Genomic DNA, 17518 nt, shown 5'->3' with positions numbered 1-17518 from the left:
AGTGCTTCCCTGTAACAGCTCAGAACAAATTCAGAGCAACAGTGGGAGACATAAAACACATGCGTCAGGAGCCTAGTGGCTTCAGTTGAAAAGGAAAAATCTGGAAGAAACAGGGTCTTTGCCTCTTCCTTCTAGACACAACAGGATTACCCCCGGGAGTCGCTTGCGAAGCTCTGTGTTTCGCTAACTATCTCCCCTGTGCAGCATTGCTGCGCGTCTTCCCACCTGCCCTGATCATTCCTTCCAGGCACACCGCTCGGTTCTTGGCGGAACTTTCTCTTTCCATAGCTGGCCAGGCCTGCAGTGCTTGGGAATGTGCCTGCCCTCAGCCAGGCAGCATTATCCTTACCAGCAGGCATTCTAGCTAAGAGAACCGAAACAGGAACAAGGCAAACCACACCTTATTCCACCCCCCAAAAAAATAAACATTGACAAACCCACCATTTCAGGAAGAACTAGGATGCCTTAGAACTGGGCTGTCCCTGACTGCTGTTTAGGACCAGCTATGCAAATGATGGGGGTTGGGGGGCGGGGGGAGGGGGGAGAGATAGTGGGCAAAGAAAACACAGGCCCTTAATTCAAAACGTCTGAAGATTTCAAGAGAGGGATAGCAGAGCATTAAGCCAAGGGCGGGCTCTCCTATGTAGAGGGCCCTGAGCCACTCCACAGGTCGCACAGCCAGGAAGCCACACAGGCACACCTGCCCGGTGATTTGTGAGGGCTTCTGTATGCACAGGGCACTTCAATCTTCTAGCAGCCTGACTGAGCCACCAGACAATTTCAGCCTGTCTTCGGCCCAGAGAAAGGCAGTGCCAGCCACTCTCTCTTCCACAGGAGCAACAACAGTGGGATCTCCTCTCCCTTCTCCGTGGTCAGAGAGTAGCCATTCTGAATATGAAAATGTGATGGCAAAAGACACAGGCTGAAGGGAAATGATGTTTTATGATCAGGTATGAAAAAGTTATGTGTGTGTGTGTAAGAAGGGGGGAGCTCAAAGGAGCATCTGAGGGGCAGACAGAGATTGCCGTAGAATAGACAGAAATCCACTTTCCGAGAGAATGTATATTCTCAGATATACCTCAGGGTGTGTCTGAGCACCACGTTGTTGCTGTCTTTCTGTTCTCCAAAGAATCCCTGGGATTCCGAGGGAAACGGCAGCAGTTTCTTTTGTTCTATTTCAAATGAGCCTAATCTCACCTATTTCTTTGTATATATTCATTTGGTACAGGAAGATGGAGGGATGGCCAGGGGACATGCAGGGAGAGTGGGTGGAGGGCTGTGTTAGGGGGGAGCTGGGGAAGGAGCCATCAAACAAATGGCTGTGGAGGACGGATGTCATCACAGCGAAAGCAGCAGGTGGAGGGAGGCAGGAGGACAGGAGGAGGGTGGACCAGCTTCCTGCAGGGCCTTCTGACTCCTCAGGGACCCCGTTGCCTCTGCCTCTGCCTCTGAGAACACCGAACACCGCCACGTGCCTATTGTTCTAGAAAGACAGCCGAGTTCAGGCACACTTCTTCCTTTCAGCATCATTCCCTGTTGCCGGAAATGCTTGTGTGCACTTCAGAGGAATGAACAGATGAGGCCAGAGAGGGCAGTGGTCTGGGTAATAACTGTGGTTACAGAAAAAGAGGAAAAAGATTTAAAAACAACAGCATGTCTTACAATTCACTTGCCACTTGGTTGGGGAAGATGGATTGTGCTTTCGACACAGAGGGACAGGAGTTGAGAAAACAGTCTGTGCAGGGGGAGTGAAAGTGCCTCTCTAGCCGCACCGGACTCGCCTCTGCTGGTCACCAGAAGACCGCGGGCGGGCGGGCGGACCGGAGAGGAGGCTCCTGCAGGCAGCCGCCCTGCTGGTGATGCAGTGCGCCCTAACATTCAAGAGAGGGCAGCAGATAACCGACTGCCTGCAGGGCCCGCAAGCCTGTAACCTGAGGAATGTCAGCAGGACAATTTGCCTGGTTTATCACAACTCAGGTCAGGCGAGGTTTAGCTGTGCCAGAAATGTGTGTTTCTAGAACTGTGTGTTTAACGGAAAAGCAAATATTGGGTTAATGAGATCTAATGAGCTTTGGTGATGTCGAGGGCAAGTGCAGGCCTATTGCCCACCATGGCGGCCTCGTGCCAGGTTATTTAGTGATTTCAAAACAAACGAACAAACAAACAAACAAACAAAAACTTGTGATGTCAGCAAAGTCAGGGCCTGAATACCAGAGAGAAGGTCCTGCAGTATGAGGTGTGGGGAGGCTGACAACCTTATGCCTCTGCTGCCTTGTAAGTGCTCTTGCTGATTCTCTGATAGGAGCAGGACCAGCCCCCTCCCGCCTGGTCAATCCCACAGGGACAGACCCAGGATGTGAGAGAAAGGAGATTCTCTTTGAGATTTCCCAGTGACTCCAGAAGAAGGTCTGTGATGGGAAGGACTGGCCCCAGCTCCTTGGAGGCTGGGATTTCAGAAGGCTGGGTGCGGGTAGGGTGGCGAGGGAAAGATTGCTGAAGGGGAAGAGGCCTGAGGTGCTTAGGTTGAAACCACAGTCCCCAACTCTATCTTCTGAGTTAAGATAGGACCTCATCCCTAAGGTGACCCACTCGACCACTTTATGATCCTGTGTGCTGGGAAGAGTGCTAATCAGGTGCCGACCCCAAACACAGTGAAGTTCTGCTGTGTCCTTTGGCAGGAAAGAACAGTGAACAAAAAGGAAATCTTATTTTTAAAGTAAACCCTGAAATAATATTGCAGGGTCATGAAACCTACCACTTTTCTGTTTGACTTGGTTTTAAATAATTATTTTTACTCTTGATTTTTTTTAAATTAAAAGCATTCTAAAATCATTTCAATCGACCAAGAGAATATCAGATTATGCGAGAAATCTAGAAGATGTTGCCTCTTACAAGTCGAACTCTCTGTTTATTTTGAGCATGCTTTTTTTTTTAATTTCTAGAAAGACTTCAAGATTTTTTTTTTTAACTCCATCAACAAGTTAGAATATTTGAGACTGATAAATCAGAATATTTAAATTGTATGCCGAAACCGGTTTGGCTCAGCAGTAAAGCGTTGGTCTGCAGACTGAAGGGTCCCAGGTTCGATTCCGGTCAAGGGCATGTACATTGGTTGCGGGCACATCCCTGGTAGGGGGTGTGCAAGAGGCAGCTGGTCGATGTTTCTCTCTCATCGACGTTTCTAGCTCTCTAGCTCTCTCCTTTCCTCTCTTTAAGAAAAATCAATAAAATATATATATAAAAAAAATTGTAAAGGGCTTCCATTAAGACTTGGGAAAATGCACCTTATCTTTTCTATTTTTATTTTTGGCAACCTAAAAGTTAACATCTGCTGCACTGTCTAGTTGTACACCTGATACTAGGCAAAGAGTTTCTGAGAAACATGCCCTAAGATTTTGGACTGATGGAACATTAAACAATTACTACAGAGTCGAGAAAATTGGACCTTTCTTAGAGGCTGGCGACCAGAGGATTCTCTTCACATGTGTAATCATGAAAACCAGACTTGGCAAGAGCCAACCGAGCGACAGTGATTGTGTATTTCTTTGTATTCTCTAAAATATTGAGGCAGGAGATGATTTCTCACTGGTGTTTCGCATGTCATGAAATTAGAGCTGCCAATTGATAAACAAATTGCTAGGGTCTCTGGTGCCCTGACGGGGCATTAAGGACACACGAGGCCTCTGCAGGCAGGTCTGCGTGGATGCTACTTGCAAAATCACATAATCCAGAATGATGCTGGGGTCCTTTGCCTCAAAATGACTCTAAATGAAAGGATGCATTTCTCTATTCCAGAACAGTTGGCTCCAAAGTTAAAAATAAATAAATAAATAAATAAATAAATAAATAAATAAATAGGATTGTTCTCTGAGGAACACAGATCTCTCAAGGATGAACCCAGTCAGTCCTCAAATTACAAATGCAAAAGAGAGAAAAAAAGGCTAGGTTTAAAGTTTTTGTACAAGAGGAAAAAAGGGGAATACATGCATCAGAACAAATAGGAACCTGATATCGTATAACTGCACTATCTATTGAACTTGACTAAATCTCCTTGACTACAAGTTGGAGGCCTGAGTTTTGCTGGCAGCTCTGTTCCTACCTTCAGTCATTTTACAAAAGGCATATTTCTACCTTTCAAAGACTCAGTTTCCTTAGCAATGAAATGAGAAAATTTGATTTTATATTAAAAAAATCTTATTTTATAGGATTCTCTGAAGTACTGCCGTTGACACAATAAACTCCCAAACATTCATCTCTTTCCCCTGCTGGAGTGATCTCAGTTTTAGTTTATGGCAAAGCATAGCTACCAGAAACCACTGGTACATCATAAGCTTACGGTATAAAAGGTATCCTTTGCTAAGCCATGAACCAATATACAAATATCATGCAGTTTTCCACTTTAGTCTTTTTGGTAAAGACCACTTGGTTTATTATGTACCACTCTTGTGTCAGGCCTGACTTTCAAAATTGCTTCTCTACAGGATGATACTGTTAGGGTTACAGATTGCTTAGCCCTGAATCTAGGAGTTTATGTGTGAAGTCGCTTCCTCTGCCCCCACCCTCAGCACCTGTCTCAGTCCCGTCACACTTAGCAATCTATCAGAAAATAGATCGAAAGCAAACAGGCATGCCACCTGCCCATGTTCACAGCAAAAGCAACAGATATTGAGGCCACCATTTTAATTTCCCGTGAGCTACCATCTATTGCCCTCTGCCTTCTCAGCACTGCAGCTCCTTCTTACTCCTCAGACGCCCATCTGCCCCCAAATCCTTTCTCTTCCATCAACATTTAGGTCATGCATGTCTTCTGTGTACAGATTACCTTTGGGGTTTTTTCTGGAGAGAAAGAAATGACAGAAAATACCTGCACTTAGAAGGTTAAAATATTGGTCTCACTAAAATGTTTGGACATTTCTTAAAAATGTGTCTCCCATATTGAGGACCCAATTGCACAAACAGACTCCTTATTCTTCCATTCTTGTTAACCCCATTTTCATACTGGATCATTTTAGATAACAAAAGAGGAAAAAGGGAAGGAATGATTAGAGAAAAGGAATTAAGATATGCTGATTATTTCATGTGCCTGGTACTATGTTAGGGGATTTGCACACATAATTTTCAAAAGGACTCTTATTGCTAGGTGTGGCGATCCTGTTATAAAAAAAAGTTCAAATAAAGCACAGAGAGGGTAAGTACCTTGTCTGAGGCCACACAGTAAGTGGTGGAACTCAGAACCTTGTTCCACAGACTTACTGATGCTCCCATTTATAGTTTTTATTCAATTTTGAAAGAATTATAGCTATTCTATCCACTGCTTTTAAATCTATACAAATCTATATAGTTTTACTAAGAAATCAAATTAAGTCACCATTAATTTTATCATATCCCAATTTTATATGCAAACATTATTTTAACATTTTATGGCATGAATGAAGACAGTTCTAAGGCAAACACAACAGCTGGGGCAAGCCCAGAAAGACTAATTTTCTACAGCATGTTAGAGGCAATCCCTTAGAATGATGTACTATCTTAGGGGAAATGAAATATTTTTCTAAATTTGTTTATCCAGAAGAATCTCCTTACCATGAAATGAAAGTAATTCTGCTCGTGGCTGCCGGTGCAGATGTACCTTCTCCAAACCTTTTTTAGGTCATCACGTAGATGTAATGAGATAATGTACTAGTAATATGGAAGTGGCATATAAAAAGGCAGAAAATGCCCCTAGGAAATTTAAGATTTAATGGAACAAGTAAAGCAAAGTAGGTTATTATGGATGTATCAACTAAGAGAGACTGGAATGGGGAAGTGAGGGTACAGTGGACTCCGCATCTTAACCATGGACTTGGTTGCCTCACTTTGGAGGCAGCTCCCTCCTGGGCACTTACTACTGGTACCACTTCCCTCTTCACATTAGATACCGTTGCCACGACCTTCGTTGACAATGTATTGACCTCTCCTCTTTACTTGATTAGATCTCCTGGAAAATTAGGAAGTGATGTCAACAAGAAGGACAAAGACATCATGTGTGCCATAACAGTAATAGCCTAAACCTACATCACATTTTGTGGTTACACTACAGTTTCTCAAAATGGGGTTCCTGGGAGACTTGCCTCAGATTCACCAGTGAAATGCTAAAATTCAGATTCCTGGTTCATACCCTATACCTGATGAATCAGAATCTCAGTGGTGGGAGGGAGAAATGGGTGGAACTCAGGGATCTAAAGTTTAGGAATCTCTCCAGCATATATATATATATATATATATATATATATATATATATATATATATAATCTCCATTGCTATTTAAAATATTTTCTTTCATATATGTTAATTTTTGTATCTTTCAGGAACCTTCTATGCTAGGTAATTATGATTACATTCCCATTTTACAGAAGTGTCCTTTGAAACTCAGAAGAGTTACCTGTATGAAGGGGCACAGCTAGTAGGTGTGAGCTCTGAGCAGCAGCCAGAGCTCTGGCTTGGCCAGAGAGCCCGTGGCCCTGCCCCACAGCGCTCTGCGTCCGGAGACCGAAGGACAAAGGTTTGGAGAAGGTACATCTGCACACACAGCTGTGGTGGATATACTTGTAAAGGGTAACATGGTGTTAAAATTCTTTTATGTTTTTAGCCTTGTTTCCTATTGATAAAATTCATCAAACCCAAAATTGCACAAAATTCCTCCTGTGTTATTGTAGTTTTGCACTTTACCTTTAGGTTTTTCATTCATTCCTCCTGAGTTAATCTTTATGAAATACAATATGTAAGATTTGTGTCTAAGTTCTTTTTCTTTCTGTTTTGCATGTGGACATTGAATTGTTCCAGTATCATTTGTTGAAAAGACTATCCTTTCTCCATGGAATTGCTTTTGCTCCTTCATCAAAGAGCTTTGAAATACTTGATCCTTGGTTATAAAAGTATTTTACCTCTGTCCTCTTCTTTATAAGGCAGCCAGATAAGTCCTGCGTTTAATAATTATTTGCTTAGGGTTTGAACCCTACCTTCTTAAGAGAGAACATGAGACAATTTTCAGATTAGAATGTGGACTGAGAAAAACCACTTCCGAGGCATGGGGATAGAATGCGTCCACGCTGAGTGCTGTGGCCCAGGGCTAGAGATAGAGAAACCAGGTGCCAGCCCTGACCACACTTCACCTTTTGAACTTCTGCCTCCTTCACTGAAAAATGAGAAGAAAGTTACAAGACATACTTCCGGTTACTCATCAGAGGCATCTACTTAAAGCTCATAGTAGAGGTAATAAAACTTGTATTTGTACACGGGTTTTTTTTGTTTTTTTTTCCCCCCAGTTATTCAGCATGATTGTGTTTTCAGAGGGGACTCGTGAAGATTCGCTGCATTTATTGCGGCTGATCTAATCTATGCTCCTTCACCAATCCATGAGAAAGAGGCCTAAGACATACCTGCAGATACCTGACCACACACTTCCTGGATGCCCCTGCCTGCCGCTTCCACCCTGACTTATCACACCCTGGCCCCACATTTTCATCTCTGGCACTGGGGTGTCTTTGCTTACTTGGGTCAGGAACGTTTCTTTATTGGTATCCCCATACACGGGATCTGTTCTGCCTCTCTTCTCTCCTTCTCAGCTTCTTCTCCCAACTCTCTTTGCCCAAGGCTGACCACACTCCCTCATTCTCAAGAACACGCAGCTCATCTATTATATTTTCCATGTGTAAGGCAGCCAAAGGCTTTTAAAGATAATGACAATCTCTCAACTGCAATTTTGAGTTCCAAAGAATTTGTGAGATTTGCTGGCACAGGGAGTTACAGGAATATTCTCCTAGTACTTTGTGGTCAGGATTCCCAGGAGGGTCAGGGATCTTCGGCAAACAAGTCATGTGAAAATAATTATACTACTGCACGGGTGGCGGTGGCTGTTTGGAGGATAAGGAAGAGAAGCATCATATAATTTTTGCAGAAAAAGTGATAGTTGAGTCTTGAAGGATGGTGAGAAGTGCAGCAACAGCCTAGACTGGCAGTGGGGGTCTTGGGATCCAACAAGAGTAACACCATGTGCAGAGAAAGGGAAACATGAAAGAACATAAACTTTGGATGTTTTGTAGGCCAGCCCTACCCACAGGTGGGCAAGTTGACTTAGCAGGTTTGGCTGGCTGAGCAGGTGCCCCCTCCCTGCACTGCGTACATCTTTCTGAGCCTGCCCTCTTCTTAACGCTCAGGAAATCGATCAGGAGATCGCTCATGCTGTCAAGATGAGAGAGAAAAGCATGGCTTGCCACCCAGCACATGCAGGACAAGACCTGAGGTACAGCTGAAGCATAGAATGTGTGCTTGAGGGCAGCCAGAAACGAGGGGAGAAAAGACTGGTGGGGAATGATGACGGAAGGATCTTCACATCCAGGCCCTGGGTTCTCTGTGCATCGTGTGGTGCAGTTCTAAGGAGTAAGCCTAGTGCCCAGCGGGACTGTGGGGAGCTGAAGGACATACGAGAATGGCTATGCTCATCGGGCAATGGCAGTGATCTCTAGGAACCAAATCATCGGGCACCTTGTTCTTGGACTTCCCGAACTCCAGAACGGTGAGCAATAAAAGTTTGTCATTTAAGCCATCCAGGCTATGATACACTGTTATAGCAGCCCACCATGACAAAGATGATTAGGAATCCAGAAAGATTGGCAGGTTTGCAAGAGACCATAAAATCCTGATTCAAATATCTGGCACTTCCGAGGTGGAGAGGACATGAAGGAAGTTAGGTATATTGGTCCTAAGCTCAATTGTGATTCAGTGTTGATGAAGGGACAAAGAAAGAGTAACTGTGAGCAGTGGGAAGATAGTCTATTAAAGGGATATTCCTAATTCAGTTTAACAAATACTTTGCCAGGCCCTGGTTAGGCACTGTAGCACGTGCAAAGGAGAATCATGTATAGTCTTCTGCCTTAAGGAGCCCACTTGGTTTTCATTATGGCCATAGACTCAGCTTCAACATGTATGAAAAGTGTTTCCAAGAATTATTGCTGAAGTAAGGTGTAAAATATATGTCTATAAGTTTAGGTCTATTTTCCTGGCTTCCGCTGATGTTTGACATAAGTATGTCCCTCTTTCCTTCTTTCTTTTTTTCTCTCTCTCTCTTCATTTCACTTATCAGATTAAACCAAATTCTAGGATCAGATAAACATGACAATTGATTTGTTCTTTATCTTCTATCCTCCATAAATGCTTAACTATATCATGGTTAGCGTATAGCAGTCTAAAAGAATGCAAGGGTGTATCTTCCTGGAAATCTCCAATCTTAGAATTTAAAATGGAGAGAGAATGAAGGAAGGTTTATACAGTTTCCTTATTTTTTAGTGAAACTCCTTCTGTAAGATATTTTTCTGCCTGTTGGTTAACTACTTTTAGCTAAACACATATACACACTCACAGTGAGTCTCTCAATTGATTACTGAAGTGTAAGCTTATGAAGGGTGTAGTAAATATTTTTTAAATGCTTAAAATATTTCAGAAAATATTTAAAACATTTCAGTAAATAAGAAACATTCTAAAATATGAATTTGCATAAAGAGCTAATTGTAGGACTGCAGTACTTGTCTTTGGAAATTAAACTTTGGAATAAAAGATAAGATTTTTAAATTTAAATATGCATGCTGAAAGTGCTGAAATGCACTTTCTATCATAAAGAATTGAGAACAGTAATTTAAAGCAAATGATAGTGTCTTGGTTCACCAATAATTTGCATATTTTGCCAATATTTAATGTAATTTCTAAGAAGATACTTTTCTAAAGTATGAGATTTCTTATTGGGGAAAAAATGTGGGTGGATTCACAAAAAGAATTTATCTTGAGTCTCTTTATAAATATTTTAAAGTTCAGTTCCTCCTTAGTCACATTTTAGCCAGTGGAATCCAGGTAACACATTTTGTTCTTCTTTCCCCAGAAAATGGTGTGTTTATTCTTTTATGGACTCAGAGGGACTTTTGAAATTAACTTCAATTTTTATGGCTCTCTTTTCATATCCCATGTGTGAATTTACTGTGGAGTCTCATGAATGATGGAATTTCAGCCGCCTTCCTACCGAATTGCTTTGCTTGGGTGAGTATAGAAAACCTTTGCAATGTGGTTCGGACTCGAGTTTTAGCACTTAGGGGAAACTTTTAAGAACAAGCCAGGATATGAATCAATATGAAGGAGGCACTTGAACACAAAACACACTTTTAAAAATTCATTGAAAAATTGAGAGCATTTTTCAATTAAGGGCGTATGACTTTAGTTTGTCCCCCTTTTTTTATGTGTTCCTTTTTAAAGTAATGACTTTATTATTGCTCAAAATAGAACTATAAGTAAAATTGCAACCCTAAAGCCTTTGGGGTAATTGTTCTAATTAATATAATTAATATCTTAGAAAAATATCATGGGTTGTAATTGAAAGAAATCATCTGGGTCTAAAGAATACCTACTGAGGGCAGCCCTATTAAGAATAATTCTGAGGAAGCTAAATTAATTTCCTGGACTTGCAAAGCAGCAAAAGGAAGGTTTTTCTTCCTTATAAGCCTGGAGGGTTTGATGTTTGGCCCTGTGGAGATCCAAGGACTATCCAGGCTGATTAACATGTATATAATTAAAGAATGCCAGCTAGGGCAGAACCTGTTCTATTTGGTTCTGTGCTACTGTGAAGTCATTTATGTCTGCATTACTGTATTTACCGTGTGTGTGTGTGTGTGTGTGTGTGTGTGTGTGTGTGTGTGTGTGTGTTTTGGGGGTAGGTAGTCTAGTTTCCCTGGACATCACCCTGCTGCCTTCTTTGGGATTACTGCTTCCTATCCTAGCAGACTCCACAGAGTCGACAAGCTTTCCCTAGCATTCAAAGTAGATTTTTCTTTCTGCTCATATTACCATTTTTTAAGCCACACTTTTCATCACATGGTAAGAAACACTGTAAATAATTGAGGTGATCCATCAAGAGCCCCGTTCTTGATAATGAAAAATTGCATAACTCAGTAGAAGTCAATTAAAAACCACAAACTTCAGAAGCCTTTGCTCAGTGAAGATTTATTATTATAGAAGGCATTTAATACAATAGATTGGGGGGAGGGGGGTGTCAAAATTTTTTAAAGTTCTAAAAGTTCAGTTAAAGCTTGACAATGACCTTGAGTAATATTTACACAATATCAAAGTATATTAGTTCTTTGAAACGAAAAGGGCGTACTTGTTTTTTTTCTTTAACATCAGGTATCTCAGATGTTTAGGTTTCTATAACCACATTGGAAACATCCCATTGTGGGACACTTTTCTTCTTCTTTTTCTGTTGAAGGTTTTAAATGATTCTTACTCTTTGGTTGTGCCTATACAATGAAAAGTAGACAAATGAAATGAGAGAAGTCAGGATATTTTCCTCTGTTCAACCAACTCTCTGAACAATTAGAACTTGCTAGATAAATGACTCAAAATGTTTTTGTTATCTTGTTGCTTGGTTAGGACACAGCCAACATTTTAATAGAATGTAGTAAGTTATACAGCTGCATATAATTTCTTAAAAATAAACACTGACTTTGTTTCTTTGGACATCCAATGCTAACGAGAAAATGCCAACTGTGTAAAATGTGGCATCTATAACATCTTCTTCCCTTTTAGCAGTTTTTCATGCCCAAAATATAAAATTAACGAAAGAGCAACTTTCCTTCAAAAACCAAACATATTCATCCATTGGCTCGGAGCCTCATGATCTTCCTAGCATAAGTTTACAATGAGCCCAAAGGCTTAGGTAGGTTCAGCAATAAGGCTGACAGATGCTGAACTCCAACCAACAGCACGCATGTGACTTGCTTCCTACTGAAATTAAACTGCCAAACAAAAAGGAGGAATTGTCCCCCTTTTAATAACCAAGAACACAGTCCTTGGAATTCTTCAGATTTGGAATTCCAGCAACGTTGTGTTTTCCTCTTGGTGTGTGACAAAAACGAACAGCGTAAAAAATGAAAACGAGCCTCATCTAAACAAGCAGTCCTTTGACTTACAAGGCTCAACATCCAACACATCAAATTCTAAAAATGCTAAAGACTAGTGAATTGTCAAAGCTGAGGGGATAGCATGCTGGGGAGAGAGATTTTTATCACCTTTCCATTTATTTTAACTGACTAGCATCAACTTTCTTCATTTCTGTTGAGACACTACCATTCCCACTTACTAGGCACCATGATATTTCATATTCCTATACGGGTATTTGACTTTGACCTCATAAAAAGTCCCTTGGGTCTATAATACTTTTATTCTTGTATAATCTGAAACAAATCCTTTCCTTTTAAAAGTCAAACAGACCACGTTACACACACAGTTGACTATTTACAAAGCACCCAATTAAATCCTACTTAATTCTCACTCTAAAAATTTCTTGTAACTGGTGTGTAAAGTACTGATCACATTAAATGCACAATGTTCACAGGCCCCGACAGTCCCATCTAACCTAGAAAATATTACCTTCCTTAGAAAAGTCTTACAAGGTTTTGAAGAAATGAGACCAGAAATCACAGTACAAGACAGATAAATCTACTTTAATATTCACATGTAAAAGTTGCACATCACAAGAGATTGGACAGTTTACCGGTAACTAACATAGCTATAGTGAAAATCATTTTTATAAAAAAATAATCTAGAGGTGGTCATCAATTTTTGGTCTACTTAAGTTAATGTTTGAAGATCGACTTTTATCCCTGCTTGAAGGGTTTGCCATTATGCCTTTTTATTTTTATTTTTTTTCTCTCACTGTTGCCTATTAATATTCTTTGGAGGAAGGAAAGCAGAAAGTGTTCATTTCCAAGAGGTTGTCCTTTGGTAGCAAGCAGAGAACATTTTTCATTTCTATGATTTAAATAATCTGTACAAACATGAAACTTTAGTGTAAAATGAAGAATGATAAGCTTCCCCCCTCCCCCCTTTGATGAAACAGATTCCATAAACTCCTAAGGATCCAAGCATTTCTCTATCCCATATGCACAATCATTCAGAATCCATGTTGACCTCAATCAAAACACAAATAACAAACACTGACTCTATATATTATATTACACCATCAAGCCCCGTACTTAAAAACTGATACACTATCTTTCCAACATGTATGCTTCAAACACGAAGATTTCAATGTAGGTTAAAGAAAAGGCATTTGAATGGACTCAGAACAAGTTTTATTTTGTGATTAAACATTTCATGCAGTCATGCAGGACCACTACCTGTAACTGTTACTTCCGATTCTACATGGTACTTCGCAAAACAAAAACAAATAAAAAGCCAAGCCAAACAGAAAAGACATTCAAAATATCAAGAGCTCTGCAATTGAGCTGAAAAATAATTTTCCAAAAGAAATATTCCCATAGATTTAAAAAAGACACACATATTTACAAAAAAATATTTAATTAAAAATATCTTATAATTACAGTAGTCTATTAAAGCATATACTTTCTCACACTTATAGAACATCTCTATATATATACATGGTATGAAATGTCACTCAGTTATCTATACAATATGTAACATTCTTGCAGGGAAAAAAGGGAAAGTTCCCTGCCCCGTTTTAATCATCTATTTTAAACAATAGATGTAAAAAAAAAAAAAATATCTACAATGCTCTGGTATATTAGTAAAGCTTCAAAACAAAAAATTGAGCTCCTTGGTCACAAGTAGGCTTCTAAAGTCCTATTTACTCTTGCCTTTCTATTTATCAGTTCTGTTACACTTAAGCTTCAAAGTTTAACTGCACCTCAAAAACAAAAACAAAAAACAAACCCAAAAACACAGAAATGTACAATTCACAGCGGTTATAAATGAAAAGACAAAACAGAATACGGGATGTAGAATATTTATGAACGTGAAAGAAAAAAAAAGATGAAAGTTTTTTTTTAATTTTTCTTTCCTTTCCCTCTCTCTTGGAATGACGGGTGAAAACGTTCCTGGGGTTTGCCGATGTTTTCTCCTTTCCTCCGGTGCCTCTCTCTCTCACTTCTGCTCTTCCCCCTCCCTCTCCAGCCTGCTGGCTCGGGCTGCGGTGGCCGCACACCTGTGGAGGAGGAATGAATAGAGGGGGTGTGGGAACCTTCCCGCTGCAGACTGGCTGGCGCCACCGACCGAACTCAAGACATGCTTGATCAACAACCCAAAACAAATCGGCAGGTCAGACAGCCCCCGCAGCCCGCGGCCGGCCGGGCGCCGGGCAGGCAGCGGCGGGCCCCGAGCAGCCCAGAGAGGAGAGGGGACCGGCTCCCGGGCGATGCTGGCGTCCCCCGCTCTGTGGTTGTCAGGGTGCACGGAGGGGGGGAGCAATCGGGCAGTGCCCACACCCCCCTAAGAAGGCACTGAGTACCCTCGGGTCACTGGGGGAAGCCGGGGAGGCAGGGCCAGGAGCGGATCCGTTCCTATTTAGAGTGAAGCCCTAAAGCGAAGTACACATTCAGTTGCTAAGTGGCTGGCAGGGGGAGAGGGGGGGCTGTCCGCCTTCTTGGGAGTTTGCCCTCAGAAATACTGGGGGGCGGGGGGAGCAAAGAGCACGGTGGTGCCTGGCACCGGGGAGCCCCCCAGGACGGCGTCTCGGGGCCCGGGCCCTGGGGAAGGGAAGGCGCGCTCACCTGGCCCGCGCTCAGCGGCACAGAATGCTGTCGCCCTGCTTGTTCGCCGCGCCGGCCTGCAACAGCAACGCACACCGGGGAGGTTAGCGGGCGCGCCCGCACTCGCCGCTGCCCTCGATTCGCCCTGGGAAATCGGGGTGGCACGAGAGTGCCCTCACCCTACCTGCAGCCCTGGGGACACCCCCCCACACACACCCCCCGCCCCAACCTTCCCACCCCGGGCAAACAGGCTGGACTTGACAGCCCGGGAAGCGCCCTGACCCGCCCCGCGCGTCCACCCGGACCCGTGCCTTCCGTGCCCACAGCCAGAGGCTGGCGGCCCCGGGCGCGCGGGGAAGGGGGGTGGGAGTGCGGTCCTTCCCGGCCACCCGGGCCCGGAGGAAGGGGAGCTCCCGCGGCCGGTCACCACCCTCTTGGCCCCCCGCGACGTGCGCCCGGGCGGGCGCCGGGCTCTCACCGGGTCGGTGTTGAGCGCGGTGAGCGGGGTCCGCGGCGGCGCGGCCGGACAGGTCCCGGCCGGGGGGTGCGGCGGCGCGGGCGGCGGCGGCTGCCTCAGCAGAGCCGGGTGCGTCTCCAGCGCCAGCTGCAGGTCCAGGATGTAGTCGATAACGTGCTGCAGGATCTCCACTTTGCTGACTTTCTTGTTGGGCGGGATGGTGGGCACCAGCCTCCGCAGGCGGCTGTAGCAATCGTTCATATCGCACTGCAGGCACAGCGCCGGCTCGTCGGCCGCCGCCTCGGCAGCTTTGCAGCGAGCGGCCGCCGCGGCCGCCGCAGCCGCCGCCGAGCCGCCCAGGCTGTGGCCGTGCTCCGCCAGGCAGCGCAGCGCCAGCTCCCCGCCGCCGCAGCCCGACGGCGCCTTGCGGCCCGAGGGGCGCACGGGGCTCACCGCCTTCATGGCGCGCGCCCTGCGCCCGGCGCGAGCAGACCCGCTAGGGCGAAGCGAGGGAGGGAGGCGAGCGCTGGGCCCCCGCGCGCGGCCGACAACACTCCCCGGCGCTTCGGCGGCCGGCGCGCTCTGGGCACCGCCAAGATCTGATTAAAGATCCGGAGCCCAACAATTGACTGGAGGGTCGCTCCGGGTTTGGCGAAGGGATCTCTGCTCAGTGGGCGACACTCGGCCGGCGGGACCAAAAGGCAAGAAATATCAAAAAGCCCCGGCAGTTAAGAAGCCTACCGGGTCCCTCGTCACTCCCTTCGGAGGAGCTCCGAGTGCAGCCCAGGCGCCGCCGCCGCCGCGCTCCCCCCCGACTCACAACCGCACCTCCTTCCAGCTCTCGCCCTGCCCGGCGCGCGGCTGTATTTATGGAGCCTGGCGCCCCGGGGGCGGGGCCAGCGCGCGGGCCGGGTCCCCGCGCCCGCCGAGCGGAGCGGAGCGGGGCTGGGAGCGCGGAGGGAGCCAGCGAGGGCGGAGGCTCGGGGCGGCGCTCGGGGGGCGGGGGAGCCGGGCGGCCCGAGCGGAGGGGGTAGGCGGGGGGTCGGGAGTGGCCAGCCAATCAGGCAGACGGTGCCACCTCAGGGAATGGCGCTCCGGCCAATGGGAAGGGCACTCCATTCCGTCAACGCCGTAGGTCGGGGCTCCATGAGAAAAGAGCTGGGTGGGAGCCGGGCCAGGCTGGTGTGTGCGCCCCAGGGAGGGGAGAGAGGGAGAAGTTCCTGCGAAGAACTGCGGGAATGCGCGGCTGGAATGCATTCTCCCTCGGCTCCGGCTGCTGAAGGAGCGCCGAGCCCCGCGCGCGAGCCGAGGAGAGCCGGCCGCTCTGAATAGCGCGGTGCGTAGGGACCCTCCAGCGGCCACCCATCCTCACTCCATACCTGGGATTCCAGCGCCTTGAGAAGGACGCTTTTCAAGAAGGCACGTTCCTTCTGTGCTGTGTTTTTTTGTGGTTTTTTTTTTCCCCTCGCCGTTTCATTATTTGCCTTTTCAAAATTGCCGAAACCATAATGATGGAATGGAATGCGTAGCCTTTCCGTTTTCCTTTTAGAAAAGGTTTAATGCTTAAGAGGCAAAAACGGAAAGAAATGCCGAATGCAGATTTGTGCTGAAAGGGAATATAAATAAAAGGGGGGGAAAATCCGTCGTAGGGTTTTTCTTTGCCTATCTAAACACAAAAGTGGGCTTCAAGAAATGCAATTGCTTTTGAGCATGAAATTAGAACATATAAATATTAAAAATGCATGGGCAGGGAGTATTTAAAATTCTACCATGACATATAGTATCAATCCGTTTTATGTAACATTCATATCTGTAACTTAATGTAGGCCATCAATGCACCGCTTCACGTAGTATGTCAGCGTACCCCGCCTTAAATACGATGCTGCGAATATCTAGAGTCTCTTCCTTTTGCAACAAAGCATTAAAATTCACACTACCAGTCCCTGGAGTCCTGCTTGGGCCTCACTCTGCAGAAAAGTCTGCTAATTGAGGACGGTTCTGTTAGATTTCTAATAAAATAAGATAAAAACTGCCCTTCAAGGGTTCAAAACAAAATTGCACAATGAACTTTGATAGGACCTGTGTGAACTCTTCAAGAAAAAAATTGAGCCCTTCCGATGAGAAATTAGCATACAAACCCGCAGTCAGTGGAGACAAGAATTTTGAGCGCCTTCACCCTGCATACCTCCCATCTTTAGACAAGCTAAGCGGTGAATTAACTTAAGAGTTATTTTCATTCCTGTGCATGATATGGATTGGCACCTTCATGTTCATAGGCAATTGAATCAGATGTGGATTTCCTCTCTTGCTCCTCTCTTGCTCTCCACCCCTCTGTAAGGAAACCCGCTCTCCTTTCCCAGAACTGACATCCCTGCAGCAGGCAGGTGTTGTTTAGCCACGTGGGATACCTTATGACTATGGCACTACTATTTTCTCAGAGCGCATTCCTTTTTCCTGATGAAATGAGGAGTGACTATTTAATGCTGATTTTGCAACC

At 44.8% G+C, this 17518-nt stretch overlaps 1 protein-coding gene and 1 long non-coding RNA gene across 2 annotated transcripts; one reads left to right on the top strand and one right to left on the bottom strand.

Moving 5' to 3' along the window:
• Positions 1–1342: 1342 nt before the first annotated feature.
• On the top strand, positions 1343–15722 carry LOC123652683. The gene is made up of 2 exons (XR_006742141.1): positions 1343–1385; positions 15537–15722. It is a non-coding gene; the product is annotated as an uncharacterized LOC123652683 (long non-coding RNA).
• ID4 (inhibitor of DNA binding 4, HLH protein) lies at positions 11005–15542 on the bottom strand. Its single transcript, XM_036445530.2, has 3 exons — positions 15043–15542; positions 14586–14641; positions 11005–14020 (listed from the first exon to the last, which is right to left on the bottom strand). Exons 1-2 carry the CDS (start codon positions 15481–15483, stop codon positions 14597–14599), a joined length of 486 nt encoding a protein of 161 aa, XP_036301423.1. The 5' UTR covers positions 15484–15542; the 3' UTR covers positions 11005–14020; positions 14586–14596.
• Positions 15723–17518: the final 1796 nt, after the last annotated feature.

The sequence above is a fragment of the Pipistrellus kuhlii genome, unplaced genomic scaffold, assembly GCF_014108245.1.
Source record: "Pipistrellus kuhlii isolate mPipKuh1 unplaced genomic scaffold, mPipKuh1.p scaffold_m20_p_2, whole genome shotgun sequence".
Lineage (NCBI taxonomy): Eukaryota > Metazoa > Chordata > Mammalia > Chiroptera > Vespertilionidae > Pipistrellus > Pipistrellus kuhlii.
This window is presented reverse-complemented; position numbering and strand designations above follow the sequence as displayed.

What these genes read in the sequence shown, in the direction of transcription:
- ID4 (XM_036445530.2), bottom strand. Translation starts at nt 15,483, where the DNA reads ATGAAGGCGGTGAGCCCCGTGCGCCCCTCGGGCCGCAAGGCGCCGTCG. An exon ending in CCGCGCTCAACACCGACCCG is followed by an intron (nt 14,642 to 15,042) that starts GTGAGAGCCCGG and finishes TTGCTGTTGCAG; the next exon opens with GCCGGCGCGGCGAACAAGCA.